Source organism: Mauremys mutica, chromosome 22 (assembly GCF_020497125.1).
Source record: "Mauremys mutica isolate MM-2020 ecotype Southern chromosome 22, ASM2049712v1, whole genome shotgun sequence".
NCBI classification, from domain to species: Eukaryota; Metazoa; Chordata; order Testudines; family Geoemydidae; genus Mauremys; species Mauremys mutica.
The window spans coordinates 13,787,545-13,807,494 of NC_059093.1; the positions used below are offsets into that span (position 1 = coordinate 13,787,545).

General features: G+C 39.9%; 1 protein-coding gene across 1 annotated transcript in view; it reads right to left on the bottom strand.

The window, feature by feature from the left end:
• BARX2 (BARX homeobox 2) overlaps positions 1-19,671 on the bottom strand; it is a 50,254-nt gene extending 30,583 nt beyond the window's left edge. The window contains exon 1 of the mRNA XM_044997352.1: positions 19,397-19,671. Coding sequence (XP_044853287.1) covers positions 19,397-19,583 — 187 coding nt within the window. The 5' untranslated portion in view covers positions 19,584-19,671. The remainder of the gene's footprint in view (positions 1-19,396) is intronic.
• Positions 19,672-19,950: the final 279 nt, after the last annotated feature.

Here is a 19,950-nt window from a genome sequence, read left to right on the forward strand (position 1 = left end):
GTGTTGCCTCATTCAATTTGTGATCTACTATAACCCCCAGGACTGAAATCCTTTCCAGCTGTACTGCCACCTAGACACTTATTCTCCATTTTGTAGTTGTATATTTGATTTTTCTTTCCTAAGTGAAATACTTTGCACTTGTCTTTATTAAACGTCATCTTGATTTCAGACCAATTCTCCAATTTGTCATGGTCCCTTAGAATTCTAATCCTGTCCTCCAAAGTGCTTGCAACCCCTCCCACCTTAGTGTCATCCGCAGATTTTAGAAGCATAACCTCCACTCTATTACCCAAGTCATTAATGAAAATATGGAATAGTACCTGACCCAGGACACAACCCTGTGGAACCCCACTAGATACATCCTCTCACTTTGACAGCAAATGATGTGGAATTTCCATGTTTCCTTGGCTTGCCCTTTGCATGTCTATGATAATCAGGTTTCAGAATTGTAGCCATGTTAGTCTGTATCAGCAAAAACAGTGAGGAGTACTTTCCTCGTTGTTTTTTTATGATAACCGGGCATTTCATTCAGAGCCTGATCCAGACCCCACTGAAGTCAATGGGATTATTTCTGTTGACTTCAATGGGTTTCAGATCAGGCTCCATTGAGAGGCAGGTTCTGCCTACGGAGGAGCTGATTACCCTCTCATTTATACCAGTTTTGCATCATTGTAACTCCATTAATGGGGCTGCTTCTTATTTATACTGGCACAAATGAAAGGAGAATTAGGCCCTGGAAGTCAACCTGCACATGAAAAAAATACCAAGTTAGTAAATTGTGACCTTTTTATGGGTTCTTTGTGATGCACAAAGTTGGTCTGAAATGTGGATTTGTTGCTGTTGATTTGGGGGCTCTTACATTTTAATTCTCTCTAGAAATATCAGCCATAATATATCTACTCCTCCTGCCATATCTTTCCTAGGGGATTTCGGGAAGCTAATGGTTTGATGCACCAGTTTAGCTAAAAACCAGTTTTTAAATCAGTTTAGTTAAAATTGTGCAAAGTGCTCATGTGGAGGCTCAAACTGATTTAAGAGTTTCCAAATGCATTTTGCATCATTTGATTTAAGAGTGTCCACACAGGGTTTTTCCACTGGTATAACTAAATCAGTTTAAAATAGGGCTGTCAAGCGATTAAAAGAATTAATCGCGATTAATCGTGCAATTTAAAAAATTAATCGCACTGTTAAACAACAATAGAATACCTTTTATTTAAATATTTTGGATTTTTTCTACATATTCAAATATATTTATTTCAATCACAACACAGAATAGAAAGTGTACAGTGCTCAGTTTATATTTTTATTACAAATATTTGCACTGTAAAAAACAAAAGAAATAGTATTTTTCAATTCACCTAATACAAGTACTGTAGTGCAATCTCTTGATCATGAAACTTGAATTTACAAATGTAGAAATATGTAAAAAAAACTGTATTAAAAAATAAAACAATGTAAAACTTTAGAGCCTACACGTCCACTCAGTCCTATTTCTTGTTCAGCCAATCGCTCAAACAAACAAGTTTATTTACATTTGCTGGAAATAATGCTGCCCACTTCTTGTTCACAATGTCACCTGAGAACAGGTGTTCACATGGCACTGTTGTAACCAGGGTCGCAAGACATTTACATGCCAGATGCATTAAAGATTCACATGTCCCTTCATGCTTCAACCACCATTCCAGAGGACATGCGTCCATGCTGATGATAGGTTCTGCTCGATAACAATCCAAAGCAGTGCAGTCCAACGCATGTTCATTTTCATCATCTGAGACAGATGCCACCAGAAGAAGGTTGATTTTCTTTTTTGGTGGTTTGGGTTCTGTAGTTTCCACATCAGAGTGTTACTCTTTTAAGACTTCTGAAAGCATGCTCCACACTTAGTTCCTCTCAGAGTTTGGAAGGCACTTCAGATTCTTAAACCTTGGGTTGAGTGCTGTAGCTATCTTTAGAAATTTCACATTCATTCCTTGTGTTTTGTCAAAGCGGCAGTAAAAGTGTTCTTAAAACAAACAACATGTGCTGAGTCATCATTCGAGACTTGTATAACATGAATTATATGGCAGAATCTGGGTAAAACAGAGCAGGAGACATACAATTCTCACCCAAGGAGTTCAATTGCAAATTTAATTAACGCAGTGTTTTTTTAAAGAGCGTCAACAGCATGGAAGCATGTCCTCTGGAATGGTGGCTGAAGCATGAAGAGGCATATGAATGTTTAGCATATCTGGCATATAAATACTCTGCAGTGCTGGCTACAAAAGTGCCACGCAAATGCCTGTTTTCACTTTCAGGTAACATTGTAAATAAGAAGCAGGCAGCATTATGTCCCGTAAATGTAATCAAACTTGTTTGTCTTCACAATTGTCTTCACGATTGACTGAACAAGAAGTAAGACTGAGCTGACTTGTAGGCTCTACATTTTTACATTGTTTTGTTTTTGAGTGCAGTTATGTAACAAAAAAAAATCTACATTTGTAAATTGCACTTTCACGATAAAGACATTGCACTACAATACTGGTATGAGGTGAATTGAAAAAATACTATTTCATTTGTTTATCATTTTTAGCATGCAAATATTTGTAATCAAAACTAATAATATAAAGTGAGCACTGTATACTTTGTGTTATAATTGAACTCAATATATTTGAAAATGTAAAAATCCAAAATTATTTAATAAATGTAAATTGGTATTCTATTGCTTAACAGTGCAATTAAAACTGCAATTAATCACGATTAATTTTTTTAATCACAATTAATTTTTTTGCATTAGGCGCGTGAGTTAACTGCGATTAATCGACAGCCCTAGTTTTAAAATATATCTTTAGTTAAGTTGGCGCAACACTGAATATAGACAGGGTGAAATCCTGGAAGGTTTGCCATTGATGCAATGAGGCCAGGATTTTACCCAAAGATTCAAAAGTGTTCTGGGAGCTCTTAAAAAGCAGTCTTGCCTCCCACATCTCTCAAAGCTTGTCTACACCCAAATTGGAATTGAACTAACTAAATCAGTTTTAATTCACACCCTCAGTTATTTCAGTGCAAATTTATGGGTGTATACACTTATTTCAGATTGAGTGTCCTATTTCTCAAGTCAGCAAAAGATCAATTTAAATTAAATCAAAATAAAACACTCCTAATCCAAAATAAGAGTCTTGCCCTGAAATTACTAATGTTACAAATCACATATTAGTGATTTTGGTTCCAGCTCTTCCCTAAAATGGTGTTAGCAAAAAAAACAAAAAACAAAAAACAAGCAAAAAGCTTTAAAGAGCCTGACCACAAATGATTTCTCTTCTAAATCAAATTGCATTCATGATGTCATAATCTTAACTAGTTCTTCAGTGGTCCATATAGATTTCTGGGGTGCACACAAGCTGAATTTCTAATATAAAAACAAGCCTGCATTAAAAAATAAATTCTTGCAGGTCCTAAGACAATGCAAGGAAGGAAAACAGGGCACATGATCAATTATGTCCTCCTCTTTAGAAGATTACCTTTAATTAAATTATTTACACAGGAAACAAATAATTCTGTGTGATATTAACATTTAATTTCCTGCACAGTTGTGATAAGAAGCCTGTACCCTTAAATGGCTTCTGCAACAATTAACCATATCACCCATCATCAACATGTTGAAAAGCGGTCGTTAATCATAGGAGCAACCTACTTATTACTAGTATCCAACCACTGGTAATATATACGCTTATAAAACAGGGGCTCCTTTCATAATTCCCTGCCCTTCTCTCTCAATAGTTTAGAGGATTAACCTTTTTACAATGAGGGATGGGCAAACTGGTTTTGCCTAATTCCAAATCCACTCGACGTCACGGGTTCGAAAGTTTGAATTGAACTTGAATGTCATCAGGTTAACGTTCCACTTAGGAGAGAGACTGTGAAAAAAAAAAGGATCAGAGAGAGAATGCAGCAAAATGATATGTTGTACTATGTAGCAGAGAGTGGACAGAGTGAAAAGCAAATTAAAGGTTAAGAGGAAAAAAGGACCGGAGGAGAGGAATGAGAAACTCAGGGAAAGAATAAATACAGTGTACATACTGTCGGTGGGCTCCCACGCGTATCAGCATAACTTTTGGAGAGGGCTAGGGTGACCAGACAGCAAAAGTGAAAAATCGGGACAGGGGTGGGGGTAATAGGAGCCTATATAAGAAAAAGACCCAAAAATCGGGACTGTCCCTATAAAATCGGGACATCTGGTCACCCTAGAGAGGGCTGGTCTTTCCCTTCTACAAAGCACAGGCACCTCTCTGGCTATTAAATTAGTTAGTGTAGTTGAATCACCTTTGTGAAGAAAAATGGTGGCATTAACATGAACTAACATTGCAAACCAAGACAGTAATAACACTTTGTATTTCTCTAGCACTTCACTTCAAAATCCTTTATAAAGGTGAGTGAGTGCTGGTCTCATTATACTGATGGGGAAACTGAGGCATGGTGAAGGAAGTAATTTGCTGAAGATCACACTGAGTCAGTGGCAGAACTGAGGAAAGAGTTCAGAGCTCCAAACCTTCAGCTCTCTCTTATATAGTTCTCAAAACTCTGAAGTTCGCTTATCTCCATACACAAGAGCGGCATGTTCCAAGCTGCCGGCTTAGCAGGATCTTTCTGTATACATATATTTGGCACAATTCCTTCTCTCCTTACCCACCCAAAACTCCCATTGACTTCAGTGAGTAATGGGGGGGAGGGTTGAGTCAAGAAGAATTTGGGTGCACAGTCTACAGCATCCAAAGAGTTAAATTGGCCCTTCAAACATCTGTGCTAACTAAGTCTTTGATTGACTTATTGTTGTAAGGTGCAAGAAGCTTGGATGGAGAATGCTTGTGTAGAGCCAAAATAGATTAAGTAAACGAATGAGAAGACAGAGCGGTCATTATGCACTTTTGAATCTAGTCTCAAAGCACAAAATGCTCCAGCTCTAACTGGAGTAGTACCTCTCTAGACACATAAATTAAGGCCTGGTCTGCACGTAAGATTTACGTCTACATAGCTGCCTCACTCAGGGCACCCTGAGCAATGTAGCTATGCTGGCTCAGCCCCTAGTGTAGATGCAGCTAGGTCGATGGAAGAATGCTTCCGTCAACCTAGCTACCGTCACATGGGGAGATGGTGTTACTTCACTGATGGGGGGGGAAAAACCTTCCCTCCATGTAGGTACTGTAGCTATGCTGGCATAGTCCCCGAATGTAGATATGGCCTCAGATGATCATAAGATGGACATGCGTTTCCAATTTTGGTACCAGTTGTTAGAGGTGAATGATCTGTGATGGGTTAAGAATAACTAAATAGTCATGCCTATTTCTTATAGTACTTTTCATCAGTAGCTCTCAAAGCACTTCACATTGTTTAACAGGGGTAGCCATGTTAGTCTGGATCTGTAAAAAGCAACAGAGAGTCCTGTGGCACCTTTAAGACTAACAGATGTATTGGAGCATAAGCTTTTGTGGGTGAATACCCACTTCATCAGACGCATGACAAAGTGGGTATTCACTCACGAAAGCTTATGCTCCAATACATCTGTTAGTCTTAAAGGTGCCACAGGACTCTCTGTTGCTACTTTTAATCAGCAGATCTCAAAGCATTTTACAAACCAAGGATAAATATAACCATGCCCACATTACAGAGGGAAAAACTGAGCCAAAGAACACACAGAGATCTATTACAGAACTGGAACCTAGGTCTTCTTACATGTGGTACAAAGTCATAGTCACTTTACCACATGGCTATCATATGCTATAGATGGCTTTCAGTGTAGTGACTTAGTGTACGTATAGAGAATTAAAATGCAAAATATTTTTAAGTTGGAATGTGTAACATGAAAAGCACTTATCACTGCATTAACTCTTCCATTCTTCTTGAAAAAAGGAGACAGGGGTGTGTCTTTTTTGCACTGTTATGCATGTTTTTATAAAATTGAAATGAGTGTTTTGTAAAACACTTGTGAGACCACTTAAGTGCGCTTGTCCCTTATGGAACTGCACTGAAAACAAAATGCAGGTGTAAAAGGAAAGATGAAATCACAACTCGACAATTTGCTAGAGCAAAAGAAGAAGATATGTGATATCACATATGAAGCAGTTTCCTAAATAGCCAAACCCATAATACAGCCAATTTACTTGGCTAAAGAATGCTGCAGAACTAAGGCCTGGGCTACACTAGCGGGGAAGGGGAGGGGGATTGAACTAAGATACGCAACTTCAGCTACGCTATTCGCGTAGCTGAAGTCGAAGTATCTTAGTTCGACTTACCTGGCCGTACTCGCGGCGCCCCCCTCGACTCCGCTTACTCCTCCTGACGAGATAGAGAATGGGCGTTGATTAGCAGATCGATTTATCGAGTCCAGACGAGACGCGATAAATCGATCCCTGATACATCGAACACTACCCGCCAATCTGGCGGGTAGTATAGACGTACCCTTAAAGGCTATTGTGATAACTGGGTTCTCAATTTATAAGTAGCTTCCTATTTATTTCAGTGGAAAGTCTCATTTAAAAAGAAAATAAAAGACCTGAGTTGGTCCTAAAAGAACCTCAATCCATTTCGTCAGCATTTTCCACTCGTATCCTTAGTTGTATTTTAAAATGAGTGAAAGGCTCAATGACTACAGAGTTAGACAGCCTGATCTTCAGAGGTGTTGTGCTCCCATTAAATTTGCTACGAGTTGTCAGTGGCTCAGTATTTCTGAAAATCAGGCCGTAATTAGTCCCTCTAGCCATTGGGTTTGTTCCTTTTTATGAAAGGGAAGGGGAATATCCGGGAATGTTTGCAAAAATATTATCAAAATCTAGTTGATGCTTGTCATTCATACCTGCTCCTAAGGGGCAGTGGTACACGGTGAATACAGCCATTAGAAACGTTCTGGACCAGACTCTCATTTACACTAAGGCTCCTTTGCACTGGTCTGGAATTTCCATCCACTTTAAGACCCTTTTACACAGCCAGAGCAATGTAAAGCGACCTTAGTGAAAATGGGAATCAGGCCCTTCATCTTTCATTTTGACACAGCTGTTTACAAAGCGTGACAATAAAACAGGCCCCAACACCAAACCCTGCAGAATTCCTTTCAATGTTTGGCATAGAGTAAAAGGCCTCCTGTCTATGGGGACAAATATAATCCACTCAGATAGATAAGAATGAGCCCTACTCGTTCCCACTTATACAGTCACGATCCACAATGCCCAAAATTTTTGACAGGTCGACAGAGACAGCACTAGGAACCACAACCCCTTGAGCACAGCCTGTCCCTCAGAACAAACACAAGCATGGAGACACCAGACTTGTCAGCATTCAAATGCTATAAATAGACACATTTGGGAACATACCTTTGAATTCTGCAGAAAATAATTGTATTCGGAGAAAATTTGGGAAGGACTGAATATAAAAAGGATCGATATTTTGGATTTTTAAAAAAATCAGGAACTCTCTCTCCTACTTAAAGGCACATAACATGAAATAGAGACAACGTCAGGGTTAAAAGTCATAATTTATAAAGCAAATGCCCTGACCTTTGTTGCTGATAACTCCTTACAAGAATCGTAGAAATGTAGGGTTTGAAGGAACCTTGAAGGTCATCTAGTCTATTCCCCCATCCCAAGGTAGAACCAATTAAACCTATATTATTAAACCTGAAAGAATTTACAAGCCTACCTCATTTTTTATCATGTATGTTGTGTACCTTTTGTACTTTGTGCTTCACTCAGCTCAGACAACAGAAACAAAATATAATCCTTATCATGCTGGAACCTGATCTGCAAATGCTTAAACATAACTTTACTCACATGAGTAGTCCCTTTAACTCAATGGCCTTACATGAGTAAAGTCACATGCAAGTGCAGGGTTGGGCCCTTTCTAAATTATTCTCTAGTCAACTTCACTTGCTTCTTCTTGTGTGATTTTCAACTATATAGGCTTTGATAGATAGAAACATAGTTATAATGTTACTTGTTATAGCATTGTTTAACAACAGCCAAATGCTGCAACATTTGGGGTCCAAGCACTGTAAGAGATGTTTAATCCAAACACCAAAATGGGTCTATGTATTTTGCCGCCCCAAGCATGGCAGTCAGGTGGCTTTCAGCGGCGCGCCTTTGGGAGGTCCTCTGGTAACATGGATTCGGCGGCATGCTCATAGCAACCGGCAGGCCGCCCCCCACGGCTTGCCGCCCCAGGCACGCGCTTGGTGCCCTGGTGCCTGGAGCTGCCCCTGAATGAAAGCATGATTCAAATTGACTCACTGAGGCACTGATCCAACTCCTATTTAATTGACTTCAGTAGGAGTGAAATTGAGCTCTAAGTCATTCTAAATAAAACAATCCATCAATTGTTCTTCACCCTCATCCCCAAACCCTCTTCCATCATTTATTATTGTTCTATAATGTATTGCCACAAAGCAAAAACAACTATTCCAGTTCTAACACAGTCTCCTACTACTCAATGGCCAGATTCGCTATTCGAGAGTGCAGGTGGGTGAGACAATATCTTTTACTGGACCAACTTCTTTTTGGTCCAGTAAAGCTTTTGAGCTTGCACAGAGCTCATAGACTCATAAACTCATAGACTTTAAGGTCAGAAGGGACCATTATGATCATCTAGTCTGACCTCCTGCACAAAGCAGGCCACAGAATCTTACCCATCCACTTCTATAACAAACCCCTAACCTATGTCTGAGTTATTGAAGTCTTCAAATTGTGGTTTGAAGACCTCAAGCTGCAGAGAATCCTCCAGCAAGTGACCCGTGCCCCATGCTGCAGAGGAAGGCGAAAAACCTCCTAGCATTTAAATCAGTTCTGTACCAGATGACTGGAGGATAGCTAACGTGACGCCATTTTTTTTTAAAAGGCTCCAGAGGTGATCCCGGCAATTACAGGTCCCTAAGCCTAACTTCAGTACCGGGCAAACTGGTTGAAACTACTCTTCTTCAGATCTGTGTAAACTCCAAAACTTGTGTCTCTCACCCACAGCTGTTGGTCCAATAAAAGATATTACCTCACCTACCTTATCTCTCTAATATGCTACACCAACACTGCAAGCTTCACTCTTATCAAGTGATCTAAAACAAATCTGCTAGTGACAAGCAACTAAAAAGGACATCAGTCTGCAATTATCTACAGCCCCTTCTATCACCCTCCTGCTTTATAGAATATTTCAAATATCAACTATTCCAGCATTCAGTCCTCAGAAAATAAAAAGTATTGCAAGTGTTGAGGTCAAATGGGAGTTTTGAACAAAAACAAATGGAAGGCTAAAGATAGGTGTGTTTGTAAAGTATTAATGGAAATGCTCAGCAATAAAACAGGAGAATATGTCCTAGATTATTGCTTATTATTATTGTTATTTTAGGTTTCAATGAGATTTTTCACATTTTTTATTGCTTGTGAATAAGGGCAAACTCCGACGTACAATCTTCTTAATATATTTCAATATAGTTTTGTGGCTACATTTTAAGCTCTTCCATATATGTACGTTAGTACGGTGAATCCTATCCAGGGAACAACCTTATTAGTCTTAAAAGATCTCCTAAGTAACCACAAACATATGTACATTTCTTTGCCTTGCAGAACACCTCTCTTAAGCAACCCATCCTTGTGTGTTTACTTAAAAGAGGTTTTATTATATATATGTGTAGTATACAGGGAATAGGCTCCTGTATGCCTAAAGAAATAGAATCTTGTTCCCCCATCTGCTTTAATAGTGAGGATTAAAGCTGATCAGGATTTTTTTGATGAATCCACTGAAATCAAGTGATTTGCATCATCTGAGGATATGGCCTTGAGTAACGTATTGTTTTTGCCATGGGTAATCTGGAATATAAATGTTTTATTAATATATGGATCCCTAAAATGCAGGGCTTCTCCTCCAAAACAGCAGTGGGTACTGTACTTGGACTAGGTTTATATTGAAAGCTATCTCTTATTTTGAAATAAATCAGTAAATAGTGTAACACAACATGAAATACCCAGCAAATGTAGGAGATGATAGTTCAAGTTTTTACTTGGGTGAGCAGTACCATTAAAATCAGTCAACTAATTACATGAGTAAAGAATACTAATGCGGTAAGGGTCTGCAAACTAGAATATATATACACACACACACAGAGAGAGTTATTGTTATTGTGTTTTCCTAGCCTCAGAGATAAAAACATTTGAAATTTTTCCATCAAAACTTTTTGTGTGAAAAAATGTTTCTTTTCCGACTAAACAAAAGTTTTGTGGAAAATGTCCATTTTTGTCCCCCAAAAATGGGCTTTCATAAAAAAACCTTGAAACCCAAAAATAAGCCTTTTTGTTTGTTTTCAGATTGTGGTTTTTAGACCCATAACATTTCAAAGAAAAGTTGACAAAAACATTTTTTTTTCCAATCAACATTTTTCCATAGGAGAAAAAACAAATCATTTCCCAGCCATCTCTAATAATGGACATGATCCTGGTGTCATTGACTGCCATTGACTTCACTGAGAGAATATTCCCTTATTGCAATATATATACATATACCGTACAGCTATGTGGAGGTACATATAGAATAAATGTTGTTATGGTCCTAAAAGAAAATCATTTGGGATAGATAACTTAGCAAGATTCTGAATTGTCCTCTCATGTTGGAGGGAGAGGGGAATCTTCACAAGGGAGCAACTATATTTCTTAAAAAATAAACAGCTTGGCCCTTCTGCTGCTACAACTTACACTTTACACTGGTATAACTTCACTGGCTTCATTGGCGTTGCTCCTGATTTACACAAGAGAAGCTGAGAGCAGAATCAAACCTTTTGTGTGCCCCCTGGTCTATACCATATTAAACTCAATATCCATCTAAGTACTTAAATGGCCCTCCCTGCCATAGCATGTTATTGATTACCCAGTGTTCCTTAGAGCTACATTCTTTCCATGAGGGATAGTGGAAAGGATTCAGTTAATAAATTAATATGGACAGTAAAATTAAAGGAAGAAGAAAACTATTAAATATTTACTGTATGATCGTAATGCTAGAATTTTTCAAAGATGCCACTAAAATGAAACTTTTGAGTCAATTTCACATCGACCCACAGAAAGCTTCTCAGCTAGATCCTGCTCAGTTGCTAGGAACTGAACCACACTCAGAATAAAAGCCATCCGGGGGAAGAAATACACAACAGGAATCCACCTCCCATGTTTTCCTGGATGCAAACACTTACAAGACCTCAGGATAATGTGTGATACTTAAGCCTGCTCTGAAGCACATTCTTCACACTCAGACAATATGTGTGAATGATGAAGCACACGGTTCTATGAAAACATTCCTATCAGGCCTGGAAACGGTATGGGTGGATATTGGTTGAGGTCATTTCCATGGGACCTAATCCTGCTCTCCCTTACACCACTGTATTGTAGTGTATCCCATCGATTTACACCTGCTTTCCTCTGGTGTACATGTTAGCAGAATCAGGCCCTACGTCCTGTTTTATAGCTAATTCAGGTTAAAACAAGTAAGGATCGACAGCCCTTAGTGAAACCAGTACTTCCCTACACTTGTATATGCTACCAGCCTCCACAACCCAGCTGGAGGGACTCTTCATGTTTTCCCTTTGATGGGAAGGTTGTTTTTTATACACTCTGAAGACCAATGGCCCGACCTAAGTGCACCCCAAACTCTCATGGAAATCAGGGAACAATTGGGGATGTGCAAGGAAATCAGGGTCCAGTCCCTTTGTGGGACAGAGTCTGCTGTCAGTTACACCCATGCAGCCCCTCTGAGTAGAACCGAATGAATGTATCCAAATGTATAGAAATCTAGGAGGCTGCACAGTAGTAACCATGAGCAGAGTGTGGCCCCGCTCTCGACACGCATCAGCACTGGTTAATAAACATGTACAATGAATACATCTAGTAATCTCTCTGCAGTGTCCAGCTGCTAATTGTCAAGGGCCCATTCCACACCTCATATTTTTACTGTATATTGCATGCAATAGCATAAACCATACCTCACTTATACATTTTTCAATGAAGACAAAAGACACAAAGGCATTTGAAAGTCATCACAGAGTCCGGAACCCTTCTCTACCGGACAAGCCCCCTAAATTAACCCCCACCATGGCCCATGGCCGTGTCCATCCTGAACTCAAAACTTTTGAAATGTTCATTCTGTGGTGCGTGCATTTTACAGACACCCACAAAACACCACCACCACCCATAATAATTAATAAAATACTATGTGCCATATCACACCATCAATTTTCAAACAAAGTGCTCCATTGACTCCAGTGGGATGTTCTGTTTAAAGACCTCTGGTACACAGGGTGACCAGATAGCAAGTGTGAAACATGCAGGACACATTTTTTTCGGGGGTGGGGGGGTATAGCTGCATATATAAGACAAATGCCCTAATATCAGGACACCTGGTCACCCTACTGGTATATGACTCTTAGGTAATGCACTGAAAATAACCTTGGGTGAGCTCAGGCAGTACTCGGTCGAGTTTTTAAGCAAAGGTGTTGTCCAAGTGAAAATCTTGGCTTCCTTATATCTGTGCTTATTTTTCACACAGTGGCACAAAAGTGATATAGTACAGGGCTCCTTTGTAATGCTGAATCAGACTTAACCACAACCAGACTGAACTTTGATTGCTTCCCATGTTGTGGTCCTATTTCCTCTTCCCCTGATGTGTTTGGCACTGTTTTAACTTTTGTTAGTTATTTTATTCATTATTATTAGCAATGGGCTAAAGCTGCAAAATTCAGGTCTGTATTCAAATTTCAGACAGCCCAACATTTGGAGTTTTTCAGATCTGGGATTTTCTGTTCTGTTTCAGTAGAAAGAGAAGGGCCATTTGCAATATTCAGATCCCCCAATCCAGCTTTGAATCTCAGATACTGTCAAAGGCTTTGTGTATTCAGGTCCAAGACATTGGCTCAGACCCTTCTCTAAATATTTAATTATTGTTATCATTAGCCAACTCATTATTTTCTTTTGTGTGTCATATTTTAGCATTTGCCACTTTATAAATTATTTTTTCTGCTGCAGATATACAGAACATACAGGACAAAGTCTAGGCATCCTGAAGCACGCCAAGCTCTTTAACATTTTTGTTAGGGAATGATCCTCAGTCGTTATAGATTGACACAACTCCACAAGTCAACAGAGATATGCCGATTTACATTAGCTGAGGATCTGGCTTTTCTTTGGCATAATACTGTAATTGCATCAGTACTTTTTCCTGCCAAGCTTTAATTTATGCTAGACAGGAAGAAGTTTGTCTTTTTGAGATTCTGACAAAGCTCAAACTTTTGTTAGGTCATGACTGAAAGGCAAAACAATGTGTGCATGGATGGTTCAGAGGAGAATCTTATGGCAAAGTCTAGTACAATGTTAGGATATGCTGATGTATTTCACTGCATATTAACACAGATGTATCGTACAGTCTCCCTACGTTGTAAAGTATTTCTTCAAGTACCTTACTATTATCAGGAATATTTAGGAACTATTTTTAGGAATATCTTAATAAAGGATCCAGAGTGATCTGGATATTTATACTTGAGACATAATTATTCATATTTTTTCCAGGGTTACTTTTTTCTTTTTGAATTTTGTCTTTACTGTTTGACATCAATCAATAGGATTTTATTTGTCTTTGTAACTGAAACGGACAGATAAAATGTTTTTTTTTTAAAGAGAGACTTGTTTTCTTGTTCGCATCACTGTACAAATATGTAGATGAAAGTGACAGCAATATCAGTACCTATTCGCAGAATCTTTTATAGATGTTGAACTTGATAGAATCTGATGAAGTCTGCATCTGCTGCTGCTTTGGGGCTATATTAACAAAACTGATGATTTGGGCCTCTCTCTCTCTCTCTGGTTTTTAGTTCTGGACAGATACAGTTGTGTTAGACTCCTGTGATGGCAATTCAATCCCAGTTGAAGATGCATGACTGACAGGAGCTTTGGTGTACTCAGGTGTAAATTAGTCTGGTAGAAGGTATTACCCACAACTTTACATTTGTTTTATTTAACTGGATTAATACAGCTGTTATGTTTCAGATAATAGGCTTTCGGTGGAAGGGGGTCTCGTTTTTCTCCACACTTTGATACACATGCTGTATCCATTCCCCTTTCCTTTCCCACAGTTCCCTGCTCTCCCCCAGGAACTCCGTAACAGTATCCCTTCAATTAAAAGGAAAAGGTCTAGCTAAACACTAGCCCAACACAAATGGTTTCCACCCAGATTTTAAATAGTGTCCCAGATCAAATTCAAAGTGGAGTTAGCTTGTCCATTCCTAGGCTTTTTCAACCCAGGCCACATGGAATTTCATATTGCTCTGCAGCCATTGGTCTAAAACTGAGCTGTTTTAAGACATAAGAAATCTACTTTCTCTGTGTGTTTTCCTAAAAGTTGACAAGCCTGACAGAAGTTCAGGAATATCAAAGTTCATGCTTTGCTGCATAAGCCCACAACTTCCCACAGGATCCAACATTTATAGATGCCCTGTAGTTTAATCCACATAGCAAAAAAAGAGAGAGAAAAAAAACAGTAGCCCAAAAAGCTTTAACCTGAGCCACTCCCTCTCTCCTTTGGGGAAAGATGTCAAACAACTATTCCAGTCTCCAATAGGTTTTACATTAGAGAGTCATATTTCTCAAGTCTCAGGTACAAAAAAAAATATATAGACCTGAGTCATGTCTCTACTGAAATCAATGGAAAGTATCATTTCAGTGGGAGCAGAATGAAGCTTGGAAAGTCACCTTTGGAGGTATGCTGTCCTGTTGATATCTATCAAGGAGGATAACTAGAAGAGGATTAACATTATCAAAGGGGCTGAAGTGGATTTAGGGCCTTGTCTATACACAAAAGTTATAGCACTTTAACTATTCTGATATAGCTAAAATGGTACAATTCCCATCAATGTGGATTAGGGTGACCAGACAGCAAGTGTGAAAAATCGGGACGGGGGTTGTGGGTAATAGGAGCCTATATAAGACAAAGCCCCAAATATCAGGACTGTCCCTATAAAATTGAGGCATCTGGACACCCTAATGTGGATGCGGTTATAAAAGTGCTTATACTAGTATAGCATTCCCATACGGGAAGGCAAATAATCTATACCAGTGAAAGGCACCTTGTTACCAATATAACTGCATCCACGCTAGGGGTGGTATCAGTGTAACTACTTCAAATAAAAATATAAAATAAAAACATACCCCTAACTGAAATAGTTCTCCTGATACAAAAACTGTGTGTAGACCAAGCTTCTAAGTCACCGGGGCATTTCGAAAATTTGACTCAAGTTCTGATGAGCAACAGTACAGATGTGGGAGATGGAATACATAGAATAGGCAAACACGATGAATGCCCAAAGAATGTCAGCTTTGATGAACTGAAATGGAGCCCTGACCCAAGGCTCTTGGGTTCTTTTAGATCCAACAACCCTGTGAATGTTTCTAGTTTAGAGGCTGCATAGAACAAATACTATTTGGTTTTATTACTATTTGACATCAGGGACTCTAGGGAAAACATTTTGTTTTTAAGTATCCAGTGCCCTGGCTTTTATTTTTCAAAGGATCCAACTTATTTTGAAGGGACCAATTCCAGGAAAAGACGATGCAGTTACAGTTTGGCCCTAAAAACTGAAGCATCTTTGATTTCCAAACACTTACAGTATACATCACGCCAAGACCTAACTGGGTGTCAGGTTTAATGATTTTAAAAAAAAAAAGCCAATAAACAGGATAGAATTAATACAGACTCATTCAAGCATATTTTTGCTTACTTACATTTTTAAATATTAGGCATTTTGATAATAGATTCCTACTTGGTTGGAAATAATGTCTGAAGGCTTCTCTGACCTTCAAATCATACAATAACAAAACCCCCAAAATAGAAAACTTTCAACAATAGAACTACATCAATTAATAAGTCAGGTTAGTTAGTTAGTTAGTTGCTACATAATATGCAAGGCTATTAAATGAATGAACAGGGATATTCTTACTGTCCAAGATATCAGAGTCCAAGAAGCTAGCATCAGAGAACTATTAACAACCATCTGAAAAATATTCCTCTTTATTAAGAATATATAATTTTTGGCATCTGATTATGGTGGATCTTAACCACCACATATAGCTGAACCTGGCTAACTATTTTGTGCTAAGTTATATACTTGCAGGGCCTTCTCGTTGCTTTTTGTCAACAAATGTCAGGCGTTTACAATTCTACAGTAAATTTAAGTATACCATAATGGGTCTCTTTTATAGTGAAGTTATTCCCTCCTCCCCGTCCCAATTTTACTCTGGGTATGATCCAAGCCCACCAGGAGTCTTTCCATTGACTTCAACGGGCTTAGGTTCAGAGGTGTGAACATCCCCCTCAACCAGAACTTCAATCTGCCCCTTCTGGATACGTTGAAACGATTCAGAACTTTCATTCTGCTTCTCTGGCACACTCTGCAGGGTGAGTTCATTCTGTGCTGATTCCACTGCACATGTTAAATATTTAACTCTTGACTGTAGGCAAAAGAAAAATGTTTTCGCTTTGGTTTCCAGTGCTTCTAAGATCTCTCTTCCGATCAGAAAAGGGCAATATTGGATACCTGCGCTGCTTAGACATAAGACATTTTATATCATCAACCCAAGAGGGGACCTCAAACAAATGTTAAAGGCCTATCTCCCTTAGCCAGCTTGGAGAGTAAATGCATCAAAATGTAAAAAGACAGCCAAGCAGTAGGGTAAATGCTACAGTGCTACCTTTGCTTTTGAAATGTTTGGTCTGGACAGTAGGTGATTATTTGATTTGCTTTATGTGGTTTTTTTTATCTTCATCTTTATTTATATTTCTGAGTTTAACTCCATTTCTTGGCCAATGACAGAATTTCCTCTCTTATAATAAAAGGATTCACATGGCCTAAATTTTTAACTGTAGCTATAAATCCACCAGTGGCTTACAGTTTGAAAGTGTGGACTATTGTAGCCACTTCTTTTATGGTTTTGATCCCACCAGCAAATCCCGCCCAGTGCCTCTCAACCAATGCAACTTTATGAAGCATATTCCAGTAGAAACCAGAATCTTCAATCAACCCAGTCATGGCATAGGTCAGATGGATTTGGGGCTATTAGCAGAATCCCTAGGGGAAATTCAGTGAACTACTAAACACAGAAAGTAACAGGGTTTAAATAATTAGAACATATGCGTCATAATAGCATCATCCACGACTGCTGAGTTAGTTCATTTGACTATGAATTATTATCTCAGCCTTGCAAAACGAACGTTTTCCATAGCTGGCATGGAATCACCCATAAAAATACACTCAACCTTCCCACAGGCTTGATGATAATGAAATAGCTAATGACAGTTTATTCACTCATCAAAACTAAATCAGAAGCGCTTACCCCAGATAAGCAGCTAAATATTGTTTTATAATGCTGAGCTATTTTTACAGCCCTGTAAATTACTGGATGTTTGGGTTATTGCTCCTCTGAAAGTCTTGGGGGATTTTTGGTAGCCTGCTTTCTTTTGTGGTACTTCCCCTCTATGTAAAATAGAATTTTCCTACAGTGAAAAGAGAAAAATCTTTACTCTGGAGTGGAAGGTTAGTCTGGTCCGATTCCTGCATGACTGGAGTTAACGGGTGTTTTGCCATTGACTCCAACGTGAGCAGGATTGGCCCTCCGTAAGGATTTGCAGCCTGCACTCTGCTGTGCATTGGAGCCATTGGGGACTTTCATTCCACTTTTGCTATGGACAGAGTTTCACTGGCTAAACTGTAGCAGAGGGTTAATTGCAAAAAAGCCCTTCCCAGTGGGATCTTGATTAGTAAATATCCCTTCCACCAGAAGTATGTCAGTGGTTGGTTAAAAACCAAGTAGGAATCAATATGAGGAAATTTATTATGAATAAGAACTGCACTATAACCACCCTCTCTCCAAAAGCAGGTAAAATTGGGGTTTGCTACAGTATTGGCCTCCAGCCTCTTTCTATTTAATTAGTAATATTTGCAAATTGGGGTATTGAGGCAGGAGGAGCTGTAGATCTTGCATGAACTAAATAAGTCCCTATTTTAAAAAAAATCTATGGGTCAGACTGATGTCACTTAAATCAAGTTTTACACTGGTATAATTTCATTAAGATCAGTGAGGTTGCTCTTCATTTACTCGCAGAGGAATCAGGGGGCCAAACGGTGGGGTATCAATCTGTAGGCAGCACTCCTCACTGATTTCAGCAGAGACTGCTTGTATTTTCAGGGTCAGAACATTCCATGAATTTTTAGCATCAGCATTACCAGGAACTGGTCCTTTAGAAACATTTTTTTAAATAACTTGAATTTATATATTTGAATTATCAGTTTTATCATTAGGTTCTCCAAAGTTATAAATGTTTCTACTAAAAGTGTGTGGGGAGGACACAGAGTTTTGGGGAGAATAAAAGTCTGCGGAGCCCTCTAACTGCTTAGCAGTCTTGTAAAGTTCATAGTGTCTTAGCCAGGAGAAAACTTTTCTGCCTGTAATGTATCAGAAGAGTGACATTTATTTTGGGTGCATGCCTAACAAACTGCATAAGACTAATTTGTTTGCAAAAACGCATATGGCTCTGATTGTGCAAATCACTTCCACTAAAGGCATCCATCAGTTGAAGTGAGTGGGCTCCTCAGCCATGCGGGGGTCTACTGGTGCAAATCTGTACGTAGGATCTAGCCCTGTGTTTGTGGAACTATTATTACTAGGGGTATTCTCATTATTACAGTATTTTATTATTTTTTTTGTGTTCCCACTGATGTCACTGACAATTTTAGAAGTGACTTCTCTGAGTCTTGATCAGGGCATTAATCCATCTAGTAGGGGGTATATATGTTCTGGATATTTTCCTCCCCAACTATTTATTTGTGGATGTTCTAGAGAGAGCTGAAGATGGGTGTGTTGCAGAGGGAGGTAAATAGGGTGTCACTGGATATTTAGCAAACCACAGAAAAATACAGAGTGTAGAGGAAAGATGCATCGACTGGCTGAGGAGTTTGTGAACGTTTGGGCCAGAAAGAAGAGCGTTTAGGGGAAAGTGTTTCCCTTAGTTCGCCGCTACAAATATGACGTCGCGCCTGCGGAGTCCGCACTGGGAAATCGAGCTACTTTACTGCCCCTCACCACCACCACACACACAAAAAGGGCTTTGCTTGCAAATCTTTTCTGTGCACTCCCAGCTCCCCACCGCACACTTGTTTGTTCCACTCCCAGGCGAAACCCTAGCGCCCAGGGTTCTTGCAGAGACAAAAATCCCGTCCCTTGCCGTGGCTGGGTGCTGCAAAACCTCAGGGAGCTTGGTGCCAGGGTCAGACACACACACACGCACACCCAGATCCAGCCTTCCTGGGAGGCAGATGCAGAAGGGGACTGGATGGGAGGGAAGATGAGAAAATTCAAGCTCTTACCAGTACAGGAGTGCAGAGGTTTGGGTCTGACGATGAGGGAAGGGCAGACAGAGTAAAGGGAAAGTTTCTCAAAGTAATCGCAGGTCTCCTTGGATAGGATCTCATCGATCATGAAAGTCTTGTAGCGCCTCCTGGCTGCCTTGAGCTGCCCGGGGGACGCGAGCCTCAGCTCGCCATGGCAGTGCATGGTGGAAGCCGCCGCTCGCTCAGCCCCCTTCCCCGAAGAGCGGCCCGGGCTCTGGGAGGCCGGAGAAAGGAACTCTCCCTTTCCAAGGGGCGTGGGGAGGGTCCCAGGGAGCGGAGCGGGGTGGCCCCCGCACCCCAGGCCAGGCGTGGGCTCTGCGGCTTGCCTGGGTGAATGAGCGCTCTCCAGCGTGCGCTCGCTCGGCTGCTATATAAACCTCCCGATAAGCATCTCGCCGAGCCCTTTTTAGGACACTTCGGCTGTCAATCAGCGCAGCCTCCGGCTTCTCCTGCGCTCATCCCCTGCGCTCGCGGCTGGCAGGATCCCGGGCGCACGGGCGCGCGCGCTCTATTTTAAGCGACCGGGGTGT